The sequence below is a fragment of the Vipera ursinii genome (assembly GCF_947247035.1).
Source record: "Vipera ursinii genome assembly, chromosome: 5".
Lineage (NCBI taxonomy): Eukaryota > Metazoa > Chordata > Lepidosauria > Squamata > Viperidae > Vipera > Vipera ursinii.
This window is the reverse complement of record NC_139518.1, coordinates 58,890,006-58,915,987: the sequence shown is the minus strand read 5'-3', so window position 1 is coordinate 58,915,987 and position 25,982 is coordinate 58,890,006. Positions and strand designations below refer to the sequence as shown.

Here is a 25,982-nt window from a genome sequence, read left to right as displayed (position 1 = left end):
AATTTGCCAGCAAATTTGGAAAACTCAACAGTGGCCACAGGATTGGAAAAGATCAGTTTACATTCCAATTCCAAAGAAAAGCAGTGCCAAAGAATATTCAAACTATCGCACCATTGCACTCATTTCACATGCTAGTAAAGTTATGCTTAAAATCCTACAAGCTAGACTCCAGCAGTATGTGGATCGGGAACTACCAGAAGTACAGGCAGGATTTCAAAGAGGCAGAGGAACTAGAGATCAAATTGCCAACATACGCTGGATCATGGAGAAAGCTAGGGAGTTCCAGAAAAATATCTACTTCTGCTTCATTGACTATGCTAAAGCCTTTGATTGTGTGGATCACAACAAATTGTGGCAAGTTCTTAAAGAGATGGGAGTACCAGACCATCTTATTTGTCTCTTGAGAAACCTATATGCGGGTCAAGAAGCAACAGTGAGAACTGGACACGGAACCACTGATTGGTTCAAAATTGGGAAAGGAGTCTGGCAAGGCTGTATACTGTCGCCCTGCCTGTTTAACTTATATTCAGAGCACATCATGATAAAGGCAGGGCTAGATGAATCAAAAGTTGGAATTAAGATTGCCAGGAGAAATATCAACAACCTAAGATATGCAGATGATACCACTCTAATGGCAGAAAGTGAAGAAGAACTAAAGAGCCTCTTGTTGCAGGTGAAGAAGGAGAGTGCAGAAGTTGGCTTGAAACTTAACATTAAGAAAACCAAGATCATGGCATCTGGCCCTCTCAATTCCTGGCAAATAGATGGGGAGGAAATGGAGATAGTGACAGATTTTATTTTCCTGGACTCCAAGATCACTGCAGTCAGGGATTGCAGCCAAAAAATTAAAAGATGCTTGCTGCTGGGGAGGAAAGCCATGGCAAATCTAGACAGCACACTAAAAAGCAGAGACATCACCCTGCCAACAAAGGTGCGTATAGTCAAGGCTATTGTCTTCCCAGTTGCCATGTATGGCTGTGAAAGTTGGACCATAAGAAAGGTTGAGCACCAAAGAATTGAGGCGTTTGAACTATGGTGCTGGAGAAGACTACTGCGAGTCCCTTGGACTGCAGGGCGATAAAACCAGTCAGTCAACCGTGACTGCTCTTTAGAAGGCCAGATCCTGAAGTTGAAACTCAAATACTTTGGCCATCTAATGAGAAGGAAGGACTCACTGGAGAAGAGCCTAATGCTGGGAAAGATTGAGGGCAAGAGAAGAAAGGGACAACAGAGAATGAGGTGGCTGAAAGGAATCACTGAAACAGTAGGCGTGAGCCTAAATGGACTCCAGAAGATGGTAGAAGACACGAAGGCTTGGAGGAACATTGTCCATGGGGTCGCAATGCGTCGGACATGGCTTCGCAACTAACAACAACATGCTCAACATTCTGAGTTATTTATAACAATAATAAAGGCTTGATATAAAATAAATGAATAAATAAATAAGAACAGTTCATAAAAAGGAACCCTGTCATATCTCTGTTTACCCAAGCATATTGGAAAAGATAAAAAGAAAAATGGAATGCTGATGCTGCTTCTGAATTATGAAGATCCACTTGCAGGATTCAGGTCTAAAGTACTACTACATCAGGCAATCAAGATTCAATGTATTTCTTCCTTTGATAATATAACACAGCTTTCCACCAATCAGATGCCTTTCAAATTACAACGCTTATCATCTGTAGTTAAACGAAGTGAATGGGGGTTATAGGCAACACCATTCAATACATTTATAGACATCAAGTTGGGGAAGAGCTAGTATGAAAGGAAAACCGATAACACAGGTTCGACCAAGTGTGGCAAACCTCAACAAGATTTTGTTTTTATTTATTTGCTCTTTCTTCTGTTCCCTTGTATGTTGTTGATGAAAGCTCCAGTGCTTTCCTTTTGTGCCCAGAATTATTTTACAGTTGTATTTCATTTGTAGTATAAAAATTATTGAAATAGGAAAGGAGGCAAGATGAAATAGCATTTAATCTTCCTGGTAGCATAAGATAAGATGTTAATTGCAATATAACCATGAGGAAGATTATCATGAAAGTCTACGGCCAAGTAATTTAATGGCTAAGCAAAGGTTTGAAGTATTGCTTTAGTCCAACGTTAATCCTGTTCCTAAGCCCTTTATATGCATCCTCTCAATTAATATTTATTTACTTACTGTCTTGTAAGTTAGGCCAATACAGATAGTTCTCAACTTACAACAGTTTTTTAGTGACCATTCTAAGTTACAATGGCACTGAAAAAAGCGACTTTTGACCATTTTTCACATTTACAACCGTTGCAGCATCTCCATGGTCATGTAATCAAAATTCAGATGCTCGGCAACTGGCTCATATTTATGACGGTTGCAGTGTCCCGGGGTCACGTGATCCCCTTTTGTGACCTTCTGACAAGCAAAGTCAATGGGGAAGCCAGATTCACTTGACAACCGTGTTACCAACTTAACAGTTTCAGTGAGTCACTTAACAACTGTGGCCAGAATGATCGTAAAAAGGGTCCCACTTAACAAATGTCTCACTTAGCAACATGAATATTGGGTTCAATTGTGGTCGTAAGCCGAGGACTACCTATATTTTGATTTCCATTGTACAGGCTGGGACTAAGGTTGAAAGAAGTATTTGAGATCAACAGTGAGTTCAAGAATGAAGGGCTACATGTGAATCACAATAAAGGTGTTGATTTTACCTGGTTTTTTTTGTTGTTGTTGTTGTCATATTCTGAATTCTGCTGGCATGAGGACAGAACAGTCCCTCTATGCATCTCCAATCAGCCTGACACGCCATACTTAAATGGAAATATAAACCTGCTAGGCAGGCACTTCATGCCTTGTATGGTCTGGGTAGCATCTACCTTGTTGAACAAGAATAGTTATAAATGTCACTGTGGCTAATCCAGAGTTCCTGATTTCAGGACTACTCCTTGTATATACAAATGGACATTCCTGTCCACAAATCATGGACTCAAGAAACAGTCTGTCATGTAATAACTTGCTCCAGAGCAGAATATTCAGATAATTTTGCAGACATTAATTGCCTGAAAAGACACTTTATTACATACTTCCAACCAAGTAAGGCCATATGTCCCTGAACTGAGCATGGAATTGCTCTATCTTTTATCTTGGAGTGTATGAAGGCATGCGCACCTTGATAAAGAGAGTCTGCTCTAATTGATTCTTGGCCTCCTGCCATGCAAATTCACAGAAGGGCTGCACAGTGCAAAAATAGAATGCAGTAATTTTGCAAAATGACACATGATAAGCCTAGGCATGTCGACAGTTACATTATTTGCTTAAGACAAAATTCATTTTTTTTAAAAAAAACAAACCTGTACTTTAAGCAACAATCAAAAAATCTAAAAATTGCTACGCTAAAAAAACCCTAGTAAAATAAAATGTTCAAGTTGAACTTGACTTTTGGTGATTTAATGGATTTGTGTGAGTGCGTGTGTGTGCGCGTGTGTGTGTGTGTGTGTGTGTGTGTGTGTGTGTGTGTGTGCTTTTGAAAATCTGGAGAAATCTGCATTTTTTTGGCAAATTTTCAGAAGTAGTTTGTCATTGCCTCATACCTAGGACTGAAAAATAGTGACTGGCTCAAAGTCACATAGTTGACTTCATGCCTAAGGCGGAATTAGAACTCACAGTCTTCTGTTTTCTAGCCTGGTGCTTAACTACAACATAAAGCAGCTTTTTAATGGATATATGTGAAGAATTTCCTTAGTAAAATACATAATTAGCTTGCCATTGTCTTCTTCATCTACTCAATTAGCCTACAGGCTTGTATTTATTCTTGGTCTTCCAGTAAGACACTAAACAGGTCTAACTCTGGTTTTGCCTTTTTAGATCAGCTAAGGTCAACTAAGTCTTGCCATCTGGCCTTCTGACAGGTTATCTAAAAACACACAGAATCTTTAACACATTACACTTATTTCCCTTATCTGGAGTTCATCTTCTAGTCCAGCAATCACTGCTAGTGCTTTGCTTTATACTGTATTGCTTGTTTCTATTTAGCTTGTTTCTGTTTAGCAATTTACAGTCAAAAGAATCTGGATTGTGCAAAATAGACTATGATCATGAAAGAAGCATCCCACCGCATCAGTGTATCATTCCCTCATTATTCAAACATAACAGAAATTGCTAAAAATAATCACAACAGTAATCACTGAACAATAGTTACTGAATGCTTTTCCATGCCTTCCTAAACAAATTTTCCATTAAAAGATCTGAAAAAAGAATGATTAAACTGGTAAGAATATAGAAGTGCCATGAATGATTGTGGCTGTAATATATTTGTGTCTCCTTAATTTAGTAATTTGTGATCACTGGAAATAAAGATCCTTGGTTCCAAATGTATCTGCATATAGGATATAGGATTGCTTTGTACCTATAGAACAAATATATTCAGACATATTCAGTTAATATTGAAAATTGGAAGTGCTAAGCAGTATTGTGATGTTTACATTGTTTCAGTTTAGAGGAAGATTATCCAAATTTCCACTTTACAGAAAGAGAATATAAAAGTAACTTTGGTAAATTACAGGTGTTTCTAAACTGTATCAGTGTAGGTTGAAGATGGTTAACTAAACCAACATCCATAATTTTACCACAAATAGAAAGCTAGCACCTCAGTCGAAAAGACAAGGCTAAAGCTATTTATTTATTAATTTTTTTTTAATTGAAAAGTTTTATCATACATTTTATTTTTAACAATCCCCCCTCCCCCTCCCCTATCCCTCCCTCCTTTCCCCTCCCCCCCTCCCCCCCCCACTTCCCAGAGCTAAGTACAAGGTATAAAAAACAAAAAAAAAGTCATAAACAACCATATGCTAACAACCGTAAATTCTAAAATCTATCACTCTCTAGCTCATATAGGATAACTACAAACACTATTAATATAAAATATATAAAATAAGAGAAAGAAAAAAAAGAGAAAAGAAGGGAAGACTTATTCAAATACTACAAATACTACATAAAACTTTTTAGTCCCATATTTGTTCTGGATATACTCAATCCATTTGTCCCATATTTATTCTGGATATACTCAAACCATTCCTCTTAACAGTTTAATAGCCTCCTTAAACTTCACATCCTCTGGATTCAAAATCAAAGCCTTTTCTTTTCCCTTTATTTCATTCTCCAATTCTTTCCTCCTAGCTTCCACAGCACATCTAAATTTATTATTCATATATATCAACACCCCTCTCATATAGGCCTTGCTAGCATCCCAAACCATGTCCATAGAGGTGCCCTTATTCATAATAATTTCAAAAAAAACAACCCTTTATCCGCTGTTTACATTCATCCTTAAAAAAAGTCATTAATCAACAAAATAAAATCGATCCTGAAAAAAAAAATGATATCTGTCAGAAAAAAGAAAGTATAATCCTTTTCATACAAATGTCTTTCACGCCAAATATCTCACAGTTCCAAGTCATCCTTCATTTCAAAAAAGGATTTAGGCAGTCTAACATGACTTGGGACACGCTTAAAAGCTCCAGCCTTGTCCATCTGTACGTCCAAAACACCATTCCAATCCCTCATAAAAATAAAAAATTTTATAATCCAACTGGCCAAACTTCGTATAAAGTAAACTAGAAAAGTCAGCTTGTTGTTGATCATTAATATTGAAAAACTTTCTTCCTCTTCTGTGATGAATTTAGTCCATTAACGTTCCAAGTTAAAAATTTAATTGCCATGCATATCATCCCAAAGTTCTTGGAGCACTGCTTAAATAGGACTATCTTTTTTAGGCCGTACTCCTCCCACTGCTTGGCTGTAAGTACATTTTTCTTTTATTTTTCTTTGATCGTTTTAAAGCAGCACGCGTCTCTCTCTGCTCTCCAGAATCATCCAAAGAGGTTATGGCTTGATCTCCTCCAGCACCATTCTCCTCTGTCTGTCCATCTTCAGCCTCTTGGTGTTCTCCTTCTCCAGATCCCTTTGCAGCTTCCAGAAGTAATAGAGGGGTTGCTTTTAAAACATTATTGTAAAAATCACGCGCCTGCATCACAGTGGCCAAACGGTGCCTTTTACCTTCATACATCACCATCAACCCAACTGGAATCTCCCATCTGAACCTTATATCTCGTTGCTTGAGCTCTTGCACTAAAAATGTAAAATCCTTCCTTCTCTTTAAAATCTTTGGAGGAATTTCTTTTAGAACCAAAACTTCTTGGTCAGCAATCACAACTTTAGTACCATAGGCAGCTTGAATAACTTCATCTCTAATTTCCCTCTTTGCAAAATAAACCACCACATCTCTAGGTAACTTTCTCTGTCTAGCAATCCATGAATTCACACGAAACGCTTTATCCATGCCTCCCTTTATTTCAGATGCTGGCTGATTCAATACTACTTCCAGAGCCTCAGAAATCAACTGCTTTAGGTCTTCCTTAATATTCTCTTTTAAACCTCTGATTCTAACAGCATATTGCATCTGGAAATATTGAGCAAGACTCAGTTCTGTGTCCATTTTTTCTCTTAAATCTTCATTCTCCAGTACTTTTGCTTCTAATATGGCATTCTTTTGAGTCAAATCTTCCACTTTTTCCTCCAAATCTTCCACACATTCAGCCACTCTATACACTGAAGACAAAATGTCTACCTTCATCACTCTGAACTTCTCTTCCATCCTCTCTTCTATTCTCTCCTCCAATTTCTCCAATTTCTCCTCCATCTTTGCAAATTTATCACCCATTGTTTCCAGAATTACCTGGGCATATTTTTCAAGAGCATCTTGTAGATCCTTCGGTGTCAATACATCAGGAAGAAGCAACGCTTGTAATGATGACTGTTGCATCGGAGAAGTTCCAGCACTCCTGAGAGCTTTTGGGGAAGGTTTAGCCGCCATCTTTACTTTCACTTACTACGCACTTTCACTTTTAAATTTATAAAATCCATTAAGCTAGAAAGCAGCCATAAAAGTCCTCTTCACCTTTTCCTCCTGTACCGCTCTGCCTGCTCCTTTTATTCCATGGTCTTTCCTTCTGGCAGGGGTGGTCGCAAACGCCTGGCTCCGCTCCAGAAATCACGGAGCAGAGACGCTGACCAGCTGGGAGCAACCCAGGCTACGGGGGAGTTCAATCCTTCAGCCGCCCAAGCTTTAAGCTCAGGCGGCCCCGGAGAACTCAACCCCTACCTGGGGGCTCACCCCCTCCTCTTCTCCTGAGGAGGGGGCTTCAAATCCACCCAAACAGCTGATCGGCGCTGTTTCGGGTGGAAATAACACAGCTGAGCCGCGGGCAGCCCGCAAGGGCTGTCTCCGGCGCTGCGCCGCCACCGGAAGTTCTATTTATTAAATTTTTATGCTGCCCATCTCATTGATACAATGGTATATTTGCTATCTATCTGTAGGAGGAAAAAGTTTTTATTATTATTATTTTTCATTGTTTAAGGCATTTAATATTTCAATAAAATATTAAAGTTCTGTACTGCACTATATGTTATCATGGCGGCTTAACCTTGGCTCAGTGGTTCATTATGGCAGGTAGAATTCAAATTCAAATATCCCTGGTTTGTACTTGCCTTTATCAAATATAATATGGTATAATATGACAATTGTAGCTATCTTGATTTAGGTGAACACCATTTTCAAAATTATGCAGAAGTTTTATTATGCGTAATCTGCTGAAATTTGTGATGTACTGAGGACCTTTAAGAACAGAAGACTATCTTAGTCAATACTAACTTGATACTTTTTCAAACTACTGTATTTATATCTCTGTTTTGCTTTCACTACTTAAGTTGCCATCTCATTTTATGACTTGTATCTTGGAGCTTAAACAAAACTGGGAGCAGGACAGTACTGAGTTGCTTAAGGTGATGATGATTAAGATAACGGTTTGTGTGTGTGTGTCATAAGAATGTAATGTTGTCACCTTGGTGATGATCATTTTCTCCTTTTCTCTTTAGGAGAATTGGTAGAAGCTAGGAATAAGAAGATATTTACCAAGGCTTAAGTGCTGCTTTCAGTCCATGTTTGTTTAGAAGAGCTCAGATGGGATTAAAGTCCACATGGAGTTATGGAAGACAACCACAGGCTGGCACTGACAAAATGTTCAGTTGGGATTCATATTGCCGTATTTGCCTGGTGATGATCACCATGGCTGGATTTTCATTGGCTCGACCATCAGATACTCTAGTTGGTGAAGAGACTACTTCAGAACCTGGAGGTAAGTCCATTTTCTGTTTTGTTCTGAATTTGATGAGGCATAGGATGAAATTCTGATCATCAAGCAACTATATGTCTCCAGTTCCCAAGGTGGTATTTTCAAAGAAAGAGAGAGCTCATCAGGTTTTCCATAGGTAAACTGTTTTTGCTGAGATGCGTCATCATCATTTGAGGAGAAGAACCGTGACTATATATATACAGTATATACACCTATCTTGAGTTTTAGCAGTATGGTTAGGGATCCAACAAAGGAGATATAATACAGAGGGAATAATTCAAAGAAACATTAACTGTAGGTGTAACTCCCAAGACTACTATTTGTGACAGTTCTTCATGCTGTCGCTTTCAAACCTGCAGATACTACTATTTTGAGAAACCTTGATAACTTTTTGGTTAAGGAGATTTGAAGGGCTAATTATTATTTTGATCTACTTATACCATTGTTCGCTTTGTCTGGCCTAAGTCCTTTTACTGATGCTTAATTTTAAATTGTGTGATCAATCACATTCATTCTAAAACAAAGCATTTGTCATCTTTTTCAAAAAGTGAGAAAGATTTCTCAATTGTAATAATAATATGTGCTGGACTGTGTCCAGTATTTTAAAATATGCTTAGCTTGGTATATTATTTCATAACAATAATATTAAATTTTACATATTAAGATGACTGTTCTTACTTGGAAGAGAGGAAAGTCCTGTTTATGTCCAGACCTAATGTGTTTAGTTTAATGAAAAGGAACCCTGAACTCAAAATGGTTACATTTTAATACTATTGATGCTGAATATTACTAAAGAGGAGTTTTTCCGCAGAATATCTGCACCATCTTCACAATGGTTAAGGATTTCTTTGTTAACTTACCCTTCTTTTAAACCCTTTATTCTATTGGTCTAAGTCCCAGTAAATGCAATGTGAGGCACTTTGTGGTGAGGAAACTATATACTCCAAGAAAAAGCCATACAAAATTCTCATGAAGAATGTCTCATAACTATAGAGGTTTTCATTTGAAAATTCTGCGGACTACTGTTACTTGTTTCCCTTGGACGTAACATAGCTGCTATGTTGCACAGTCTCCAGTTGAAAACAAAACCAGATTGATGGGGCCACATTTGGCCCAAGGAAAATGATCTTTCTGCTGGCTTTCTAGCAAGTTTTTCTTATTCCTTCAAAGCCACAGAAAAAGCCTGTGGTGCACATGCACAGACTTGTGCTGAAATCTAAACAAAATCTCCATGCTTGTGCATGCCAAAAAAAATATGGATAACTGACAACACTTGATATTGTTGTAATATTTTGTACGAAGGAAGATTTTTATGGTCATAATCATTCTGAACTTATATTTGACAATAGCTCTGTTTTCCTGTGTTCCCCAAACTGTAGTATTTATGGAATGTTAAAATGATGTTTTTGATTATGGTGTATTTATTGAATGCACATATGTTTTTATTATTCTGTGTATAGTCAACCCTCCCCCCTCTCCAAATCTTTTGAGCATCTCAGGGGATCGGTGCATTTTTAATATAGTTGTTGTTATCTTGTAGTACAGTGAGCTAACACATTTAAATTAACTGACCTGTCAAATAATCTTGTCAGGATAAAGTTTATGAAATGTGTCCTCTCCCAGATGTTTTACGAAGGAGATGAGGCCTCTGCATATCATAACATTCCTTGGCTCCCCCTCCCCCCATTTCCTTTCTGCTCAGTTCATTAGAATGCAAGTATGATTGGAGTTTTTCTTCTCATATATAAAATTAAGCTTTCCTGACATTTAGAATGGATTCCCAGAGTCATTTAAATGCGTGTATTGAACTATGCTTTTCTAGAAAAAGAATATTAACATAATATAGAGATTATGCACCATCCCAAGAAAACCAGTTACAAAAAGGTTTTGTTTTGGTTTTTTGGGATAGACTTTTTACTATCTTTTTATGTCACTTGCCTTCTGGTGGATTACAAATGTAAGAAGGTATCATCAGATGAATCTCATTGTTGCTTGCTTTTAGATTATAGCAGATCTCCACATCCTGAGGTAGAGGTGTTTCTCCAGTGAAGGCTTGGACTTTGTGTCTTTTGTGTCCAAAGCTTATGCTTTTCCACACAGCCACAGCACTTCCTCAGGATTGTTTCCTGCTGCTACAAGCGTGGCAGCTTCCAGAATCCTCACTGATTTGTTTTTCACATTTACTGTACCTAGCATTTAATACAGCTGTGTATATGTTTCCTTAAGTGTATCAGCTAGAGTGAGACACAGTAGAAAAAAGAGCAGAACTCACATGGAATTAGTGTAGCAAAAGGTGTGTAGAATTCTTCTGATGTCCTTTGGAAAGGGACAAAATCTATGCCTAATGTCTATTTGAGATATTTTATGATTGGATTGAAAACAATAATATCCTGGCTGAAGAACAGGCTGGCTTTAGACCAAGAAGATCTACCAGGACCACGTGATAATCCTACAATTCCTTGGATCCAATTATTTCCTTTATGCAGCTTTTGTGAATCTCAAATCTGCATTTGACTCCATATTGAGAGAATTAATTTGGATTAAGTTGCTATCTATCAACATAGATACAGAATTACTTTTACTAATCTACTTTTTAGCAATACCAACCTGGGGGTAATATGTTAGCCCAGGCATGTCAAACTTGCGATGTCATGTGACGTTGCACAACGTATCATGACTTTTTCCCCATTGCCGGCAATGTGGTGGGCATGGTTTCGGGATGATGCATTCGGCCTGTGGGCCGGCATTTTGACATGCCTATGTTAACCCCAAAGTTGTAACAAGCAAGGCTGTATCCCTGCTCCATTACTTTTTACCCCTCCATAAATTCTGTTACACAATATCTCAATGAAGGAAGGCAATTTTCACCCACCAAAATTAGCTTATTGAGGCCTTTTAGTTCTACTGTATGCTGACAACATGCAAAGAACTTTTAGATCTTTTGCTCAAAATTGTGAATTAGGAAAAATTGCTAATTACCAAAAAATCTCCCAAGTTCTGATCTTTAACAAAAGACCTAAAATTCATGTTTGGCACATCAGTGGCAATAACATTCAGCAAATCAAATGCTTTAATTACTGAGAGTTACTTTTCATTCTTTGGGATGCAGTGACCCACACTTGGGCCACATATTACAAGTTTCCCAGAGGAGTGAAACAGGTATAGTTTCCTTTTATCTCACTAAAGTTGTCCATTATGTACCAGTTGCACTAAAACAACTGTAGCAAAAGCTCTGGTACAACTATTATATGGGTTTCACTAACATAACTGCACTCAAATGGGTACTGCCTAAGTTCTTAAGATCATGCAAGTCCCCAGATGTGTATCTAATTCAGCTTTAAGACTAGAGATAGGAAATACAAGGATAGAAGTCAGGTTGGTTATTTTTAATTATTGGCTAAGACTACTCTTTAATCCAACAGCCTGACCTCCCTCATTAACAGAGATAGCTTCCAATCTACCTAGAAAATATCCATTAGAGAAAAACTGGCAGCCATGGCTTTTCTAAGGAGGCAATACATAAGATGAAATATGGGCAAGCAACAAGATCAGTGAAAGAGAGGATTTTTGATACAGGATGGCAACATGACATTGCTTTAGCACCAAGGCTATGTGTGTCTTGGAGACTGAATTTTATAACAAATGGTACATCACTATAAAGTCACTATTACCCATCATGTTGCCAAATTGTGCCTCGTGCTACAAGAGCAAGGCAACAAATATTGATCAACAACACTATATTTTGTTTATGCCCATGTAGATTCTCAGTCATCTAGGTCATGGTTGTCCCAAATGTTGTCCCTTCGGGAATAGGGCGGTATATAAATTCAATGAATGAATGAATGAATGAATGAATGAATGAATGAATGTGCTTTTTCAAAAGGCAATTGAATTTTGTTTTTTCTTTGAAGATATTTTGCTTATTGTCCAAGAAGGTTCTTCAGTTCTAATGTATTTCGTTGAGTCCTTCCTTCCCCCCCACTCCTTTCTTCATCTCCAACTCATATAATTTATTTTGGTTGCTATCTTTAAAATAAATTTTTGTGTGTATGTGTGTATTCACATATATTACATACATATTTATTTATTTAAAACATTTATGTAGTTACCCATCTTCTAACCAACTATGTATGTATAAGTACACATGTTGATGAAAGACCTTATTTGTTTGTTTATTTTATTACATTTATTTTATTTATTAAACTTATAGGGTGCCCATCTTACCTAGAGGTGGCCCATCTAGGCAGCTTACAACCAATAAACCTTAATAAAGATTTACTTACCAATCTTTGTGAAGAGAATAAGTCTAAGTATGATTGGAGAAGCCACTCATTCTGCATGTATTTGAGCATAAGTTAGTTATGTGTTCTGGCTTCTTTCTGCCACAGTGGGATGTAGCATCCACTCCATCAGCCAGCCAGCCAGGACTGTCTCTAACTCTTGGTCAATTTCTAGCTCCACATCTACAAATACATCTTTAAATGTGTGTGCATCCAGTTTTTTTGGGGGGAAGGTATATAGTTTTTTCATATTCTTGATTGCATAGCATGATTTATTCATGAACTGTTCCTATGCATCCTCACCACCATTAAAGCAGAATGGATGATATTATAGAATACGACAAATTATTTTAAAGGGGGGGTAGGAACCATTTGTTGGCATCACAGTAGGATTATAATATTAATGTCATTTTAGGGAAGATTTATCTTCTGTTGAGAGAGTGTGCTTTAAAAGTACATTGCCTCTGGAGTAGATAGATATTCACTGTGCCAAATTGAGATCTTACAAGCATATGGAGCTACTGAGAAAACATCTGTTTCTTTTCCTGGGACAGAACTTATATTTGCATATAGAAAAGCATTTCAGATTGGGACAATGAAGAGTTACTGGAAGAGAAAAAATGTGGCTGTGTGTAATGGGATAATAAGAATCTTTATGTGGCAGACAGGATGGAGTTATTGGGGAAAAGCAGTGATAATAACATTTTGTAGAAGAGAGCTTCTTTTATTACACACACACATTAACACACATCATATATACACAGAAACCCACAAATAGGTGTAGTCAAGCCCCATAGGCCAATCACAGTATGTTTTATTAATTAATACAGTATATTGTATGCACGTAGATATATACATAAATGCTCATATATAAATATACATACATACAAAAGTTATTTTATGATTGCCATTTTTAGTTTTTTAATGTAATAACCTGATGGGAAAATATGTTTATATGCTGGAAAAACTGAAAGACCTTTCAGCATTTCTGAAAGTATATCTTTGTGTAAGATTGCAGTGTGAGATTATTATAAAGCAGCTAATTTATTAAAAGAATTAATGGTGAAATTTGATGCTTAGTCCAAGGAAAGTATGCACGGGTTAGTGCCAGAGAAATAGAAATTTACAGATGATTTAATTTGAACAGTCACAGTATTGTAATTCTTCTAAGATTATATTGGAATTGCATGCACTGATTAATTAATTAATTAATTAATTAATTAAATTTTTATACCGCCCTTCTCCCGAAGGACTCAGGGCGGTGTACAGGGCAATAAATATTAAAAAACAAAGTACAAAAGTTAAAAAACAATTTTATTTTTAAATTTTATTTAATTCCATTTATATCCCGCCCTTCTCCGAAGACTCAGGGCGGCTTACAAGCTTAGCAGTAGCCTTCATTCTATGTATATGCCTGCTTATTAGGGCTTTCACACACACCCCAAGCGGCATTATTACAAAGTCAGCTTAATTGCCCCCAACAATCTGGGTCCTCATTTTACCTACCTCGGAAGGATGGAAGGCTGAGTCAACCTTGAGCCTGGTGGGATGCGAACCTGCACTAATTGCAGGCAGCTGGTGTTACTTAAGGAGGCATTAGCCCACTGCTCCACCAAGGCAGTAATTAAATAATTTATGCCCGATATATACAATAGTTAAAACCATATTAAAAACCCAACCCCAAACCCATCAGACCAGGCCGGACTGCTCAAATAAATAGGTTTTTAGATCCCGCCGGAAGGAGCGAAGGTCGGGGGCCATCCGGAGCTCAACCGGCAAGCGGTTCCACAGGTCTGGCGCGCCCACAGAGAAGGCCCTCCCCCTGGGGGTCACCAATCGGCATTCTCTGATCGGAGGCACCCTGAGGAGGCCCTCTCTGTGGGAGCGCACTGGATGGAGGGAGGTTGACGCCGGCAACCTAATAAGCTAATAAACAGTTATACCCATTTAGCATCATTATATCTTTCTTATTTTTTACTTATTATTCATGGTATATATTTTAGTTCATTCAACTCCCAAAGGTTTATTCTAATCAGTGGTTTAAAACATTGTATAACTGCAAGAGAGTCAAAAACAATATGAGCAATAAACAAAACCAAAAAACTGTCTGATCAAAACAAATTCAGCAAAACCCATATTGTAAAAAGAGCATGTTAATACATCACTGTTACTACAATATATAATTTAGTTAGTGAGTAGTTAGATTAAATAAGATAACCCATTTTGGGATTGTACCTGTTAAAAAATTTCAAAATATAATAAGTGAAATTAAACATTTAGGCATTTGTTATTTTGAATGCAGATATCACTCTATATTTGCTTGTCTTTCTTCCTTTCCTTTCCTTTCCTTTCCTTTCCTTTCCTTTCCTTTCCTTTCCTTTCCTTTCCTTTCCTTTCCTTTCCTTTCCTTTCCTTTCCTTTCCTATCTTCCTTCCTTCCTTCCTTCCTTCCTCTTCTTTCTTTCTTTCTTTCTTTCTTTCTTTCTTTCTTTCTTTCTTTCTTTCTTTCTTTCTTTCTTCCTTCCTTCCTCTTCTTTCTCTTTCTTTCTTTCTTTCTTTCTTTCTTTCTTTCTTTCTTTCTTTCTTTCTTTCTTTCTTTCTTTCTTTCTTTCTTTCCATAAATATTGATGAGACCTTGCTTCAAGATTGCTAAGAGAGGTAATTTCAATAAATTTAGAGCTTGGGAAGGATTCCATGGATGAGAATCCTCAAGGGGAAAACAACTCAAGAAGCTTGGGAAATCTTGAAAAGTGAGATTATAAAAGCCTGGTCTTGCACAATACCAATGAAGAAGAAAAATAACAGCTCTCAAAAGAAACCACCATGGCTACATAAAGTAATCTCTGATAAATTGAAAGACAAAAATGACAAGTATAAAAAGAGGAAAGAGGGGCACATAACTAAGGCAGGATATCAGCAAATAGCCCGAACATTGAAGTGACGAAAGCTGAGGCTCAAAATGAACTAAGGCTTGCGACAAAAGTCAAAAATAACAAAAAAAGCTTCTTTCAACATGTAAAAACAAGAAAAAAGTTAAGGAAATGATTGGTGCATTAGTGGGAGAAAGTGGCAAGAAGGTGACAAGCAACAGGGAGAAAGCAGAACTATTTAACTTGGTTTTTGCATCTGTCTTAACATAAAGGGAAAAAACAGAGCAATGCTGTGGATATAATTTACTTGGACTTCAGTAAGGCATTTGATAAAATAGATCACAACCTACTACTTGATAAGATAAACAAATGTGGTTAGACAGCATCTCTACCAGGTGGATTCATAGCTGGCTGACTGGCCGTACTCAACCTGTGGTCCTCAATGGAACTGCATCTATAGGGAGGGAAGTGTGTAGTGGGGTGCCCCAGGGCTTTGTTCTGGGCCCACTGCTCTTCAACAACTTCATTGATGATTTGGATGAGAGCATAGATGGGGAAACTCATCAAATTTGCAGATGACACCAAGCTGGCAGGAATAGCCAACACTCCAGAAGATAGGCTTAAGATACAGAAGAATCTTGACAGACATTTTGGGCACTATCTAACAAAATGAAATTCAATGGTCAAAAAAGTAAGGTTCTACATTTAGGCAAGAAAAACTAAATGCACAGGTGGTACCAAAAGTAGTAACTGTGACAGGGATCTCAGAGTCCTAGTGGACAATCACTTAAATATGAGCCAGCAGTGAGCTGCAGATGCCAAAAAAAGCCAACACAGTGCTGGGCTGCATTAGATCACGTGAAGTGTTAATACCACTGTACAATACCACTTGGTAAGGCCACACTTGGAATACTGCATTCAGTTTTGGTCAAAATGATGTAAAAAAAAGATGGTGAGACTCTAGAAAGAGTAAGAGAATAGCAACAAAGATGATTAGGAGACTGGAGGCTAAAACATATAAGGAACAATTGCTGGAATTGGATATGTTTAGTTTAATGAAGAGAAGGACAAGGGGTGACATGATAGCAGTGTTCCAATATCTCAGGTGTTTCCGCAAAGAAAGCGCCTGAAGGCAGGACAAGAAGCAACAGATGGAAACTAACCAAGGAGAGAAGCAACCTAGAACTAAGGAGAAATTACCTGACAGAATAATTACGGTAATCAGTGAAACAACCTGCCTCCAGAAGCTGTGAATGCTCCAACACTGGAAGATTTTAATAAGGGTCTGAACAGCCATTTGACGGAAACGGTATAGGGTTTCCTGCCTGAGCAGGAGTTGGACTAGATGATCTCCAAGGTCCCTTCCAACTTTTTTTACTGTATTATGATTATATAAATGAATTAAGTCAAGAAGCACTAATAATTATAATAATTAAAACTAGATTCAAGAGCAGCCCTCTGGCACTGCTAGCATGCACCTGATCAATCATAATTGCCTTCTGGTCCATGTTTGTTGGGAGCATGCCACTGCATTGCATAGAGCTGAGTGTTGCTAGGTGTAACCCACATACCTTTAGTGCTATCATCACAGATTGCTCATTGTTCAAGAGCATTCTGTAGGTAGTACAAATAATTGCTGAGACTGGTTACATGTTGTATACAAATTCCCAGTTGTAGCTTTTATTTCCTGTTGATTTCATTGGTATATGAAAAATCATATTTTTCTTTTAAATTACATGCTTAATAAGTTTAATCCATTTCCCCCCCAATAGTCAATTTGCCACCTAGTAGCAAGGAAAACTTTTGTGCAGATGATAAAGCACAGTATGTTATGCAGGATCTTGTTAGAATTTGCTCAGATGTTGTAACTAAATGAGTATTACATTTATAGTTTCTGGTTTGGAAAATAAGTAGAAATAATTTTAAGTCATCATCTCATACTAAGTTACCGTACACTATGATATTTAACAAGCTACCTGTAATTGAACGGTAGAGGTCTGATAATGAAGAAGTGGCAGGAATATTATTGTTAAGTATTATGTTTTCTTAGCTCAAGGTACAGATGGTAAGACCCTAGTATTGATTCTTTCCAACTATAAAATACAATGTGTTGTAGTTATTTAGTTCAACCTAAGATATTCTACTATTGGATATAGTACAGTTGGGCAATATTGGGGTGCATTGGCTCAGCACTTAAAGAGCTGGAAAACTCACAAGCCGGTTTCGAGACCCAAGGGCTGCATGATGGGGTGAGCTACCATTACTTGCCCAGCTCCTGCCCAACTAGCAGTTCGAAAGTATGAGTAGATAAATAGGTACCATTTTGGTGAGCCAGTAACAGCATTCTGGGTTCCTTGGCATGTAGTCATTCTGACCATATAACCAGGGAAATGTCTTCAGACAACCTGGCTCTCTCGACTAAGAAATGGAGATGAGCATTGCCCTCTAGAGTTGAACATGACTAGACAGGGGAAACCATTACCTTTATTATATTAGTAATTTTTATAATTTCTCCTACTCAGTTCTGAGTTCCAGTATTTTATAAAACAATTAAAAGATTTGAACAGGAACACAGAAGACTCAGGATCAAATATTCACTCAGTTGGGTGTCAGTCACTATTCTCAAACCAAGCACTCATAGTGTTGTTCTGAAGGATAAAAATTGATGGGTTGTCCATATATATTTTTAATAGTGTGTGGTGTGTGGATGTGTAAATTCAATAAATTAGCAAACAAATACACTAGCAAGTTATTTTTAATAAGATCCAGTCAGTTTTCTTCCCTACCCACTCTTCTTACTATTGTAGTTTATCATCATGTATATTTTTCTCATATTTTACACTTTTGACATATACAGATATATTTTAAATAGAAAGTTGGCCAGTATAGCCATTGAACTTAGGCCTAATAGTGCTATCTGGGGATAGAATGGAGGCCAAGAGATTCCATTTCGTTGTTTCTCTTTTGTGTGAAGTATTGTTCTTTCTGAACCTACATTTTTAAATTTATGGATTTCAGCATTAGATGTGATCACTGTTGATCAGATCACAGAGGCTAAATTTTGATTTTTGGCAGGTTTATGATCACCTTTTAGTGACTTTTTTTAAGAGAGGAAATCTGAGCAACAGTTCTAGATATATTTTTTAAATTCTTTACTTACTATTCTCTAGCAGTATTACATACCTTGTGACTCAGTCAGAGCTTCTTAAATTTGATCCATATTCTTGCCATGCAGAGAATACTAATGAAGCTAAACCTTAATGATGGGAGGTTTTACTGAGCACCCAGGTTGAAAGGCAGCTGAGTTGAACTGAATAATTAGTTTATACATATAGTTGATAAATAGCAAGCTCACTGATGACCTTTTCTCACCCATGTTGTCTGTAAGGAAACCTGCTGAGCTAGTTAATTTGGTCTCTGGCATTTAGCTTCCTTTTCTCTTTACAGCTGATGTTCAGACAAACTATCCCTTGGTTTTTAAATAATACAAATACTATTTTGAATTCTTTCATTTTGTTAAAATGTCATTTAAAATCCTCTCCCCTGGGGACACCTTAAGCGCTTAGATTTAGAGTGAGTATTGACTAATTTCAAAGAAGTAATAGGTTTATGTACTCTGAACCAAAGCACCCAAAAGTTAATTGGCCATAATCCAGCATGTCTTGTTTTATTATGAATGCTCCAGAAGTGAACGTGGGTAAAGAGTGGTTCTGAATTGTTATATTGAGGAACTGAAACCAATTAGCCATTAGGCTTTAAAAGTAAATATTTGGAAAGATCTTTTTTTTCTGAAGAGATTGAAGATACTAACTTACAGGATTTTGAGGGACTCAGTTATGTATTAGTCAGATGCTGTTACAATTGAAGCATCTGTCTCTCCATTTTTCACCTTCTTGTTTAGTTGCTGAGGTTTAATGATGATTACAGGAAATTAATTTCATTGTACCTTAATATCCTGAAGGAAATAAGGTAAGTGACCCTCATGGAGAATTTTGCTAAAGGGAAACCTAATGAGTAATAGCTTCTTCATTGAAGCTTGTGGATTCCACACATTTTTCCATCACCTATCAAACTTTTTCTTCATTTAGATCTTTTAAATAACCCTTCTTCTTCTCCTTCTCCTTCTTCTTCTTCTCCTCCTCCTCCTCCTCCTCCTCCTCCTCCTCCTCCTCCTCCTCCTTCTTCCTCTTCCTCTTCCTCTTCCTCTTCTTCTTCTTCTTCTTCTTCTTCTTCAAATAGAATGACTATCAGTTTTATTTTTCTTATATTTCTCCTTGTTGTTTTTTAAATTTTACAATGTTAGGCTGTTGTTGTTTTAATTAATACTGCTTTTATCATAGGCCAGCCCATGAATCTGTGTTGTGACGTAGCATACAAATATAATTGAAGAACAAATTCTGGATATAATTTCCTTTGATTTTTTTTCTTTATAATTCAGTAATAGATGTATGTGGGGGACATTGAAGTCTCCAAATTCCTACTCAGACATCTCTAGGCATAGTACAAATAGAACCTAATTAAAATCTAATAACATCACCAAGTTCTATATCTCACTTTCTCAATTTTGGGTGCTGGCAGATGCCACTGCAGTGAGATCACTGAATTTGGGACCCCTGTATATTGGGAGATTGAGGATTAATGGTAAGGCAAGTGTGTTTAACCTAGTGGAAACTTTATACTTCTATTTTTAACTCCCTCCCTCCCTTCCATCTACTATCAGCGATATATTAGTAAGTTTGAAAACATGTGTCTGAAAAACATAGCTTGCAAATCAGAGCTTGCTAGTAGACTTGTTAGAACATCTTTCTCAGCTTTTGGTCATTTCAGATATGTTTCTTAATTCCCAGTGTCATTGTATTGGGTAAAGCAGTGGTATAAATTAGGGGTTTCTTTTTGTTCTTTTGTTAGGGTAATATATTCCTAATAAGAATATTTTCAATAATAAAATGTGATTTCTATGTTTCCTAACATGATCTGTATTTTCTGAGAGACAAAGATAAAAATCAGTACAAAATAGATGTTTAGCCAAATTGAAGATTATCTGCATGGATATTTAAAATGAGGGGCCCTTGGTGCCTAACCCTAACCCTAACATCAGGACTAACAGTTTGTTACCTAGTTTGGATAATAAAATGTCTGCAAGAAAACAGCCAAGCTCAGAGAGCACCAAGGACCAGGCATTTCAATCCTGAGCTACAAATATTGTCCTTTATTGATATTCAAAATGCTGCTCATGGAGACAACAGATATGTCTAACTATACAAATGGGCACTTTATCCCATGTGGTCCTGTATATCCTATTGACTCATAATCCTTCATTCTTCACAGCAGTGAAGAGGCAATAAACCATGATGATACCACAATGATGGCATCTGCATGGTGACACCACTGCACAAATACCCTAATTACATATTTGTGTCATCGGATGCAAGTACCTATATTATAGCATTTAAAATGTGACATCATTACATGTGTCCTCATTTGCCCCGTCAATCCCCTAGGATTGTCATGAGTCTTTATGTTTTCCTGTAGATTTATCATAAAAAACGGGGAGGCCTAGTGGCAAAGATGCTCACCTCCCACTCGGCAGGTTGAGAGTTCAATCCTAGGTAGCAGCAGATGTTTCTCTTGTAAAGTGCAAACAAAAAATATCTCTGTAAACTCTGCATCCACGCTCAGCTCCATTCAGTCACTCTGACTCTACCTAAAAAAGGCACTACACGGTCATAAAAAGAGATTTTTTAAAATCTTGAAAATGATTTTTTTTTAAAAAAATAAAAAATAAAACTGCGTATTGTAGTTTGGAAATGTGGCATTAGCTTTCAATAATGATTTGCAGGTAAATGTAAGCTACTGATACTAGAAATACGCTTTCCATCAAAATTCTAATAAGTCTGTTGCTTTAGGAGAAGCTGTAGCTATATCAAGACTAGACAAGAGAGAATTAAAATAGTCGAGTAATGAATCCAGTATTACAATATTTTCTACACATTGGTTTTCCAACTTTGCTAAAAACACCATGTTTAATATTTCATTTAATTTGAAAAATGTTAAATCCTTCCTTAAATATTTTATTCGGAAATGCTTTTTGCAAAGAAACTACTTGTGTAATTTACATATTGCTAATAGAATAAAATACCTGGGAAACTGTTGTTTTGAAAACGTTAAAAGATTGTAGGCAATGTTTCTTTCTGATCTTGATATAATGCCACGATGCTATTTATGTGATCATAGGAAGGCATCCAACTTGTCCCAAAGCCAATTAATTAAAATACTTCCTTGTACTTACATTGATGCAATGAACAACATTTCAGAATAGTACAATAAAGGCCATGGTTCTATGTACACATACTTGGGAATAACAACATTAAACTTACAGGGACTTCTGAGTACATTAACAATGAGCGTCACAGTTCAAGAATACACATATATGCATAAACATCCACAGATACAGGTTAGTGAAGAGGCATAACTTATTTATTATTTATTTAATAGTTATTAGAATTATAAGGTAAATTGCTTATTTCCATATCAAGCAATCAAATAAATTATTAATAGACTCTGTTTTTTATACTGCAAATACATAGTTCTGGAGCTAAAACTATTTTCAGCTAATCGTAACTAGCCATTTTTGTTGTTGCAAGTAATAACTTGCAAGGCTTTAGATAAATTGAACGAAGGCTGCTTTTAACTTCAAATTCCCTAATTTAATACTGTGACTAATGAACAAGCCTGAGCAATTTTAATGGTATACTGTACATACTGGAAACTAGCTGTAGTAAGTCAGATTACTGGAAAAATATTTTTATATATGGTAAATAATATCTGTTTTGCAACTACCAGCCCCTGCCCTATCCTATTTCTTAGGTTTTCAACTTTCGCTCTGAAGGCTCTTCCACTAACCATGGTGTGGAGATCAGATGCCCTCCTAACTGTTTTTACAGGACATGCTTTATAACAGGGGTCCCCAACCCTGGCAACTTTAAGACTTGTGGACTTCAACTCCCAGAATTCTCCAGCCAGCCATGAAACACTTTTGTTTCATCCACAGCCTACTATTGAGGCAACCTAAATTCTTCCAATTTCTATTTCAATTTCAAAAAAGTGTTTTATGTTTTGTCCTGATTGGTTTGTCTTGGTGTACAAATGAGCTACAATGTCTCATTCACAATTTTCAGTGGCTGGCACCTGCCTGGTTCCCATTGGTTGATTAAGGCTACTGTGGGCATGCCTACCTTTCTGATCTGTGGGCCTACAGTCTGTGGCCATTTTGGTTTAGGCTGCAGGATAAATTAGATCACATAGGGATAGAATCCTTGACCTTATGATCTGCAAAGTCTCATTTGCTCATTAAGTGAGCTGTTTGTACGCCCTGGTAGGCCAGTCTTCTGGAAGGACCCCTAGTTCTGTTATAAAACATGTGTTCAGAAGTCTTTCTAAAGTCCCATAGACTTGTCTGTTAAAAAAAAAGGGGGGGGGGCTGTTGCTAATCAATTTAACCTGGGGAAAATGTAGTGTGTAAGAGCTTCTTCTCATGTTGATAAAAGTGGTATCAGTTATCAAAACAGTGAACAGATGGAAATTGCTGTCCTTCATGAAATGGTGGATAACCAGCCTATTCATTAAAAGATCAGGGGGAAACTGGTAACTTTTGCCATCTTGAAACTCTTTAGATATCTCTTCTGAAGTAAAGGAATTTTTGGAATTTCTGGGTTGCCTTGTTTTCTGATATATATATTGTTCATCAGAGCTTGTTCCATGATTTAACTGTGGGGAACAAAGTCTGACATACTGATACTTCTGTCCCAGATTAAGATATGAAACATTTTCTTTAGCATTTATTGAAGAGGTTTGGCAGCTTAGGTTAAACTGACTAGAATACTCCTGGTTTCTCCTTCTACTTGAGGTGACAGAAAGATGAGTAAACGGTCTAGTAGTTTTCTGTAAGACAGGTCAGTGGAGCAGAAGACAGATGAGGACTGAATGGGAGGGAGATGTCTCTATGTACACTTCTTCCCACTTTACTCTCCATTTTTCTACAGGTAGTCTTTGACATACAACAGTTCATTTAGTGACAGTTCAAAGTTACAACAACACTGAGAAAAGTGAGTTATGACCATTTTTCACACTTTTATGGCCATTGCAGCATCCCCATGATCACATGATCAAAATTCAGATCCTTGACAACCGACTCATATTTATGACTGTTGCAGTGTCCTGGAGTCCTGTGATCCCCTTTTGTGACCTTCTGACAAGCAAAGTCAATGGGGAAGCCAGATTCACTTAACAACCATGTTACTAACTTAACAATTGCAGTGATTCACTTAACAATTGTGGCAAGAAAAGTAATAAAATGGGGCAAACTCACTTAACAGATTTGTCAGCAACAGAAATTTTGGGCTCAATTGTGGTTGTAAGTCAAGGACTACCTTTAATTTGTGTTTCTTTTGGAAATAGGACTACTTCCAGTGTTGAGAAAAAGCCCGAATGACAGGTGACCACTAGAGTATTTTAGAAATGGGTCCTTTCTTGCATTACTGCAGATCCTTTTATATTAGGATTTTAATTGTATTATTCCTGCTAAGGAAAAAAAAAATCTATTAGATAATTTAACACTCATTTCTCTTTATACAGGGCCTGTGAATAAACACTGGATGAAATAAGTAGGTTTTTCAAAGTGTAACTGGGGAGTCACATGAAAAGACCCAGCTGTATCTAGTCTGTCTAAAGGTTCAGGACAAAGAATGATTGTAATACCGGTAATAGTTGCAGCCTTCATCAAAACTTGAGATGACCAGTTTGACAAGAGTTATAATTCATTTTTCAAACAATTGTAATACATAGATCTTGACCTCAGCTGGAATGCAGATGCCAGTATAGTAATCTGTTCATGCTATCTCCAGTTGCGTAATTTCTGTGTTGGCAATGCATGGTGTAATCCAGACATCGCTGTGGTGATGTAAAATCTGGTCCATTAGCACTATGGAGAAACCCAGCACTTCATTGAAAAACAGTGTGGTAGTTCACATGGTAGACTAAATCCAGTGGCATGCAATGTCAAGTTCACCCTTACCTATGGAAATTTAGTAGGGGATTCTGGGCAATTTATTCTGTCCACCTGGTCAATCACCTTCATAGGCTTATAGTTACAGAATATTATGGAAGGAAGGGTTTGCTTGGAATATTCTTCTTAGCTCTTGCGGGGGGGGGGGGGGGAAACAAGACATGTACATCAATCAAACAAGCAAGTAGCAGGTGGCAGCAACTGGAAATCTTGTCCAAGATCAGCAGTTAAGAAAGGAAAGCCTGATTAGCAGTTGAAAAGAAACTTAATTTTATGTTCTTTGTGTTGATTGGCTATATATAAATGGAATAAACAAATAAACAAATTCTCAGGAAGTCCCAAGACTTTACTGGAAACCCTGTAAGCATTTCCTCCTCTCTCCTATGTGACTTGTGTGCTGAACACAAAGTTCAAACATACGATAGAAATCTCTATTCCGGGTAGTTCAGCATGCATGCAACTTTTTCATACTGTTACTAAGAAAAGTGTATGGATGTATTTGGTGTAGTAGAGCCTTGGTGGAGCAGTGGGCTAATGCCTCCTTAAGTAACACCAGCTGCCTGCAATGTGCAGGTTCGCATCCCACCAGGCTCAAGGTTGACTCAGCCTTCCATCCTTCCGAGGTAGGTAAAATGAGGACCCAGATTGTTGGGGGCAATAAGCTGACTTTGTAATAATGCCGCTTGGGGTGTGTGTGTGTGAAAGCCCTAATAAGCAGGCATATACATAGAATGAAGGCTACTGCTAAGCTTTTAAGCCGCCCTGAGTCTTCGGAGAAGGGCGGGATATAAATGGAATTAAAATAAAAAAAAATAAATAAACTTGACTCAGGGACATCATCACACTGGTTCTAGTGTAGAAATTTTTCCTCTGGCAACAAATTCCATAAATTAACTACATGCTGGATAATTAAATCCTTCCTTTTGTTTGTCTGGAATCTCCTGCCAAGAGATTTCATTGGATAATCATGCATTCCAGCATTGGGATGAAAATTTTTTCACATCGTACAGAGTTTCATCTACTTCAGACATTTTTTTCCTTGCCAATATATATGGGCCTATTTTATTTGTACTCTTGCCCAGGTTAGATAGCAAAGCACACAGGCAACCTGTGCAGTCCCATGAAAATACAGTCTGATATGTTTTGACTGTAGCTTTTTTCCTCTCTCTGATGTACGACTTGGCTAAGCTGAACTATGGAGCAAAATCCATAAGGTAGAGATCAGTATTCAAAGTAGCACAGCATGTTTGGTGATGACATGTCCACCAAGTTTTGTTTTTTGGTTCAGAAGAGCATGGTTTTTAAGGCATATTTTAATCTGAACCAGCTTTGTATGTTTCTTGGTTCAGATTTATATATCTTTACTATAAATGAATACAGAAACCTTGAATACCTGGAATAAGCATACCAAAAATATATTCTTTAAAAAAATCATTATTAACAAAACAGTTGGCTGTTATTTCTTACATTTGTATTTCTAGATTTAGATGGTCTCCTATCAGATGCTGGGGCTTTAGATATAAGGTAATCAGAATGACAATGAATGAAGTAGCCAAACACTTAGTCCTTCTGTATAATGTTCTTGAATTTATTATATTTTCTTGTT

At 37.1% G+C, this 25,982-nt stretch overlaps 1 protein-coding gene across 4 annotated transcripts in view; it reads left to right on the top strand.

The window, feature by feature from the left end:
* Positions 1-25,982, top strand: part of FGFR2 (fibroblast growth factor receptor 2) — a 121,522-nt gene that overhangs the window by 6,738 nt on the left and 88,802 nt on the right. For all 4 annotated transcript variants that reach the window (XM_083364520.1, XM_083364518.1, XM_083364519.1 and 1 more), the window contains exon 2: positions 7,907-8,166. In XM_083364520.1, coding sequence (XP_083220646.1) covers positions 7,992-8,166 — 175 coding nt within the window. In that variant the 5' untranslated portion in view covers positions 7,907-7,991. The remainder of the gene's footprint in view (positions 1-7,906; positions 8,167-25,982) is intronic.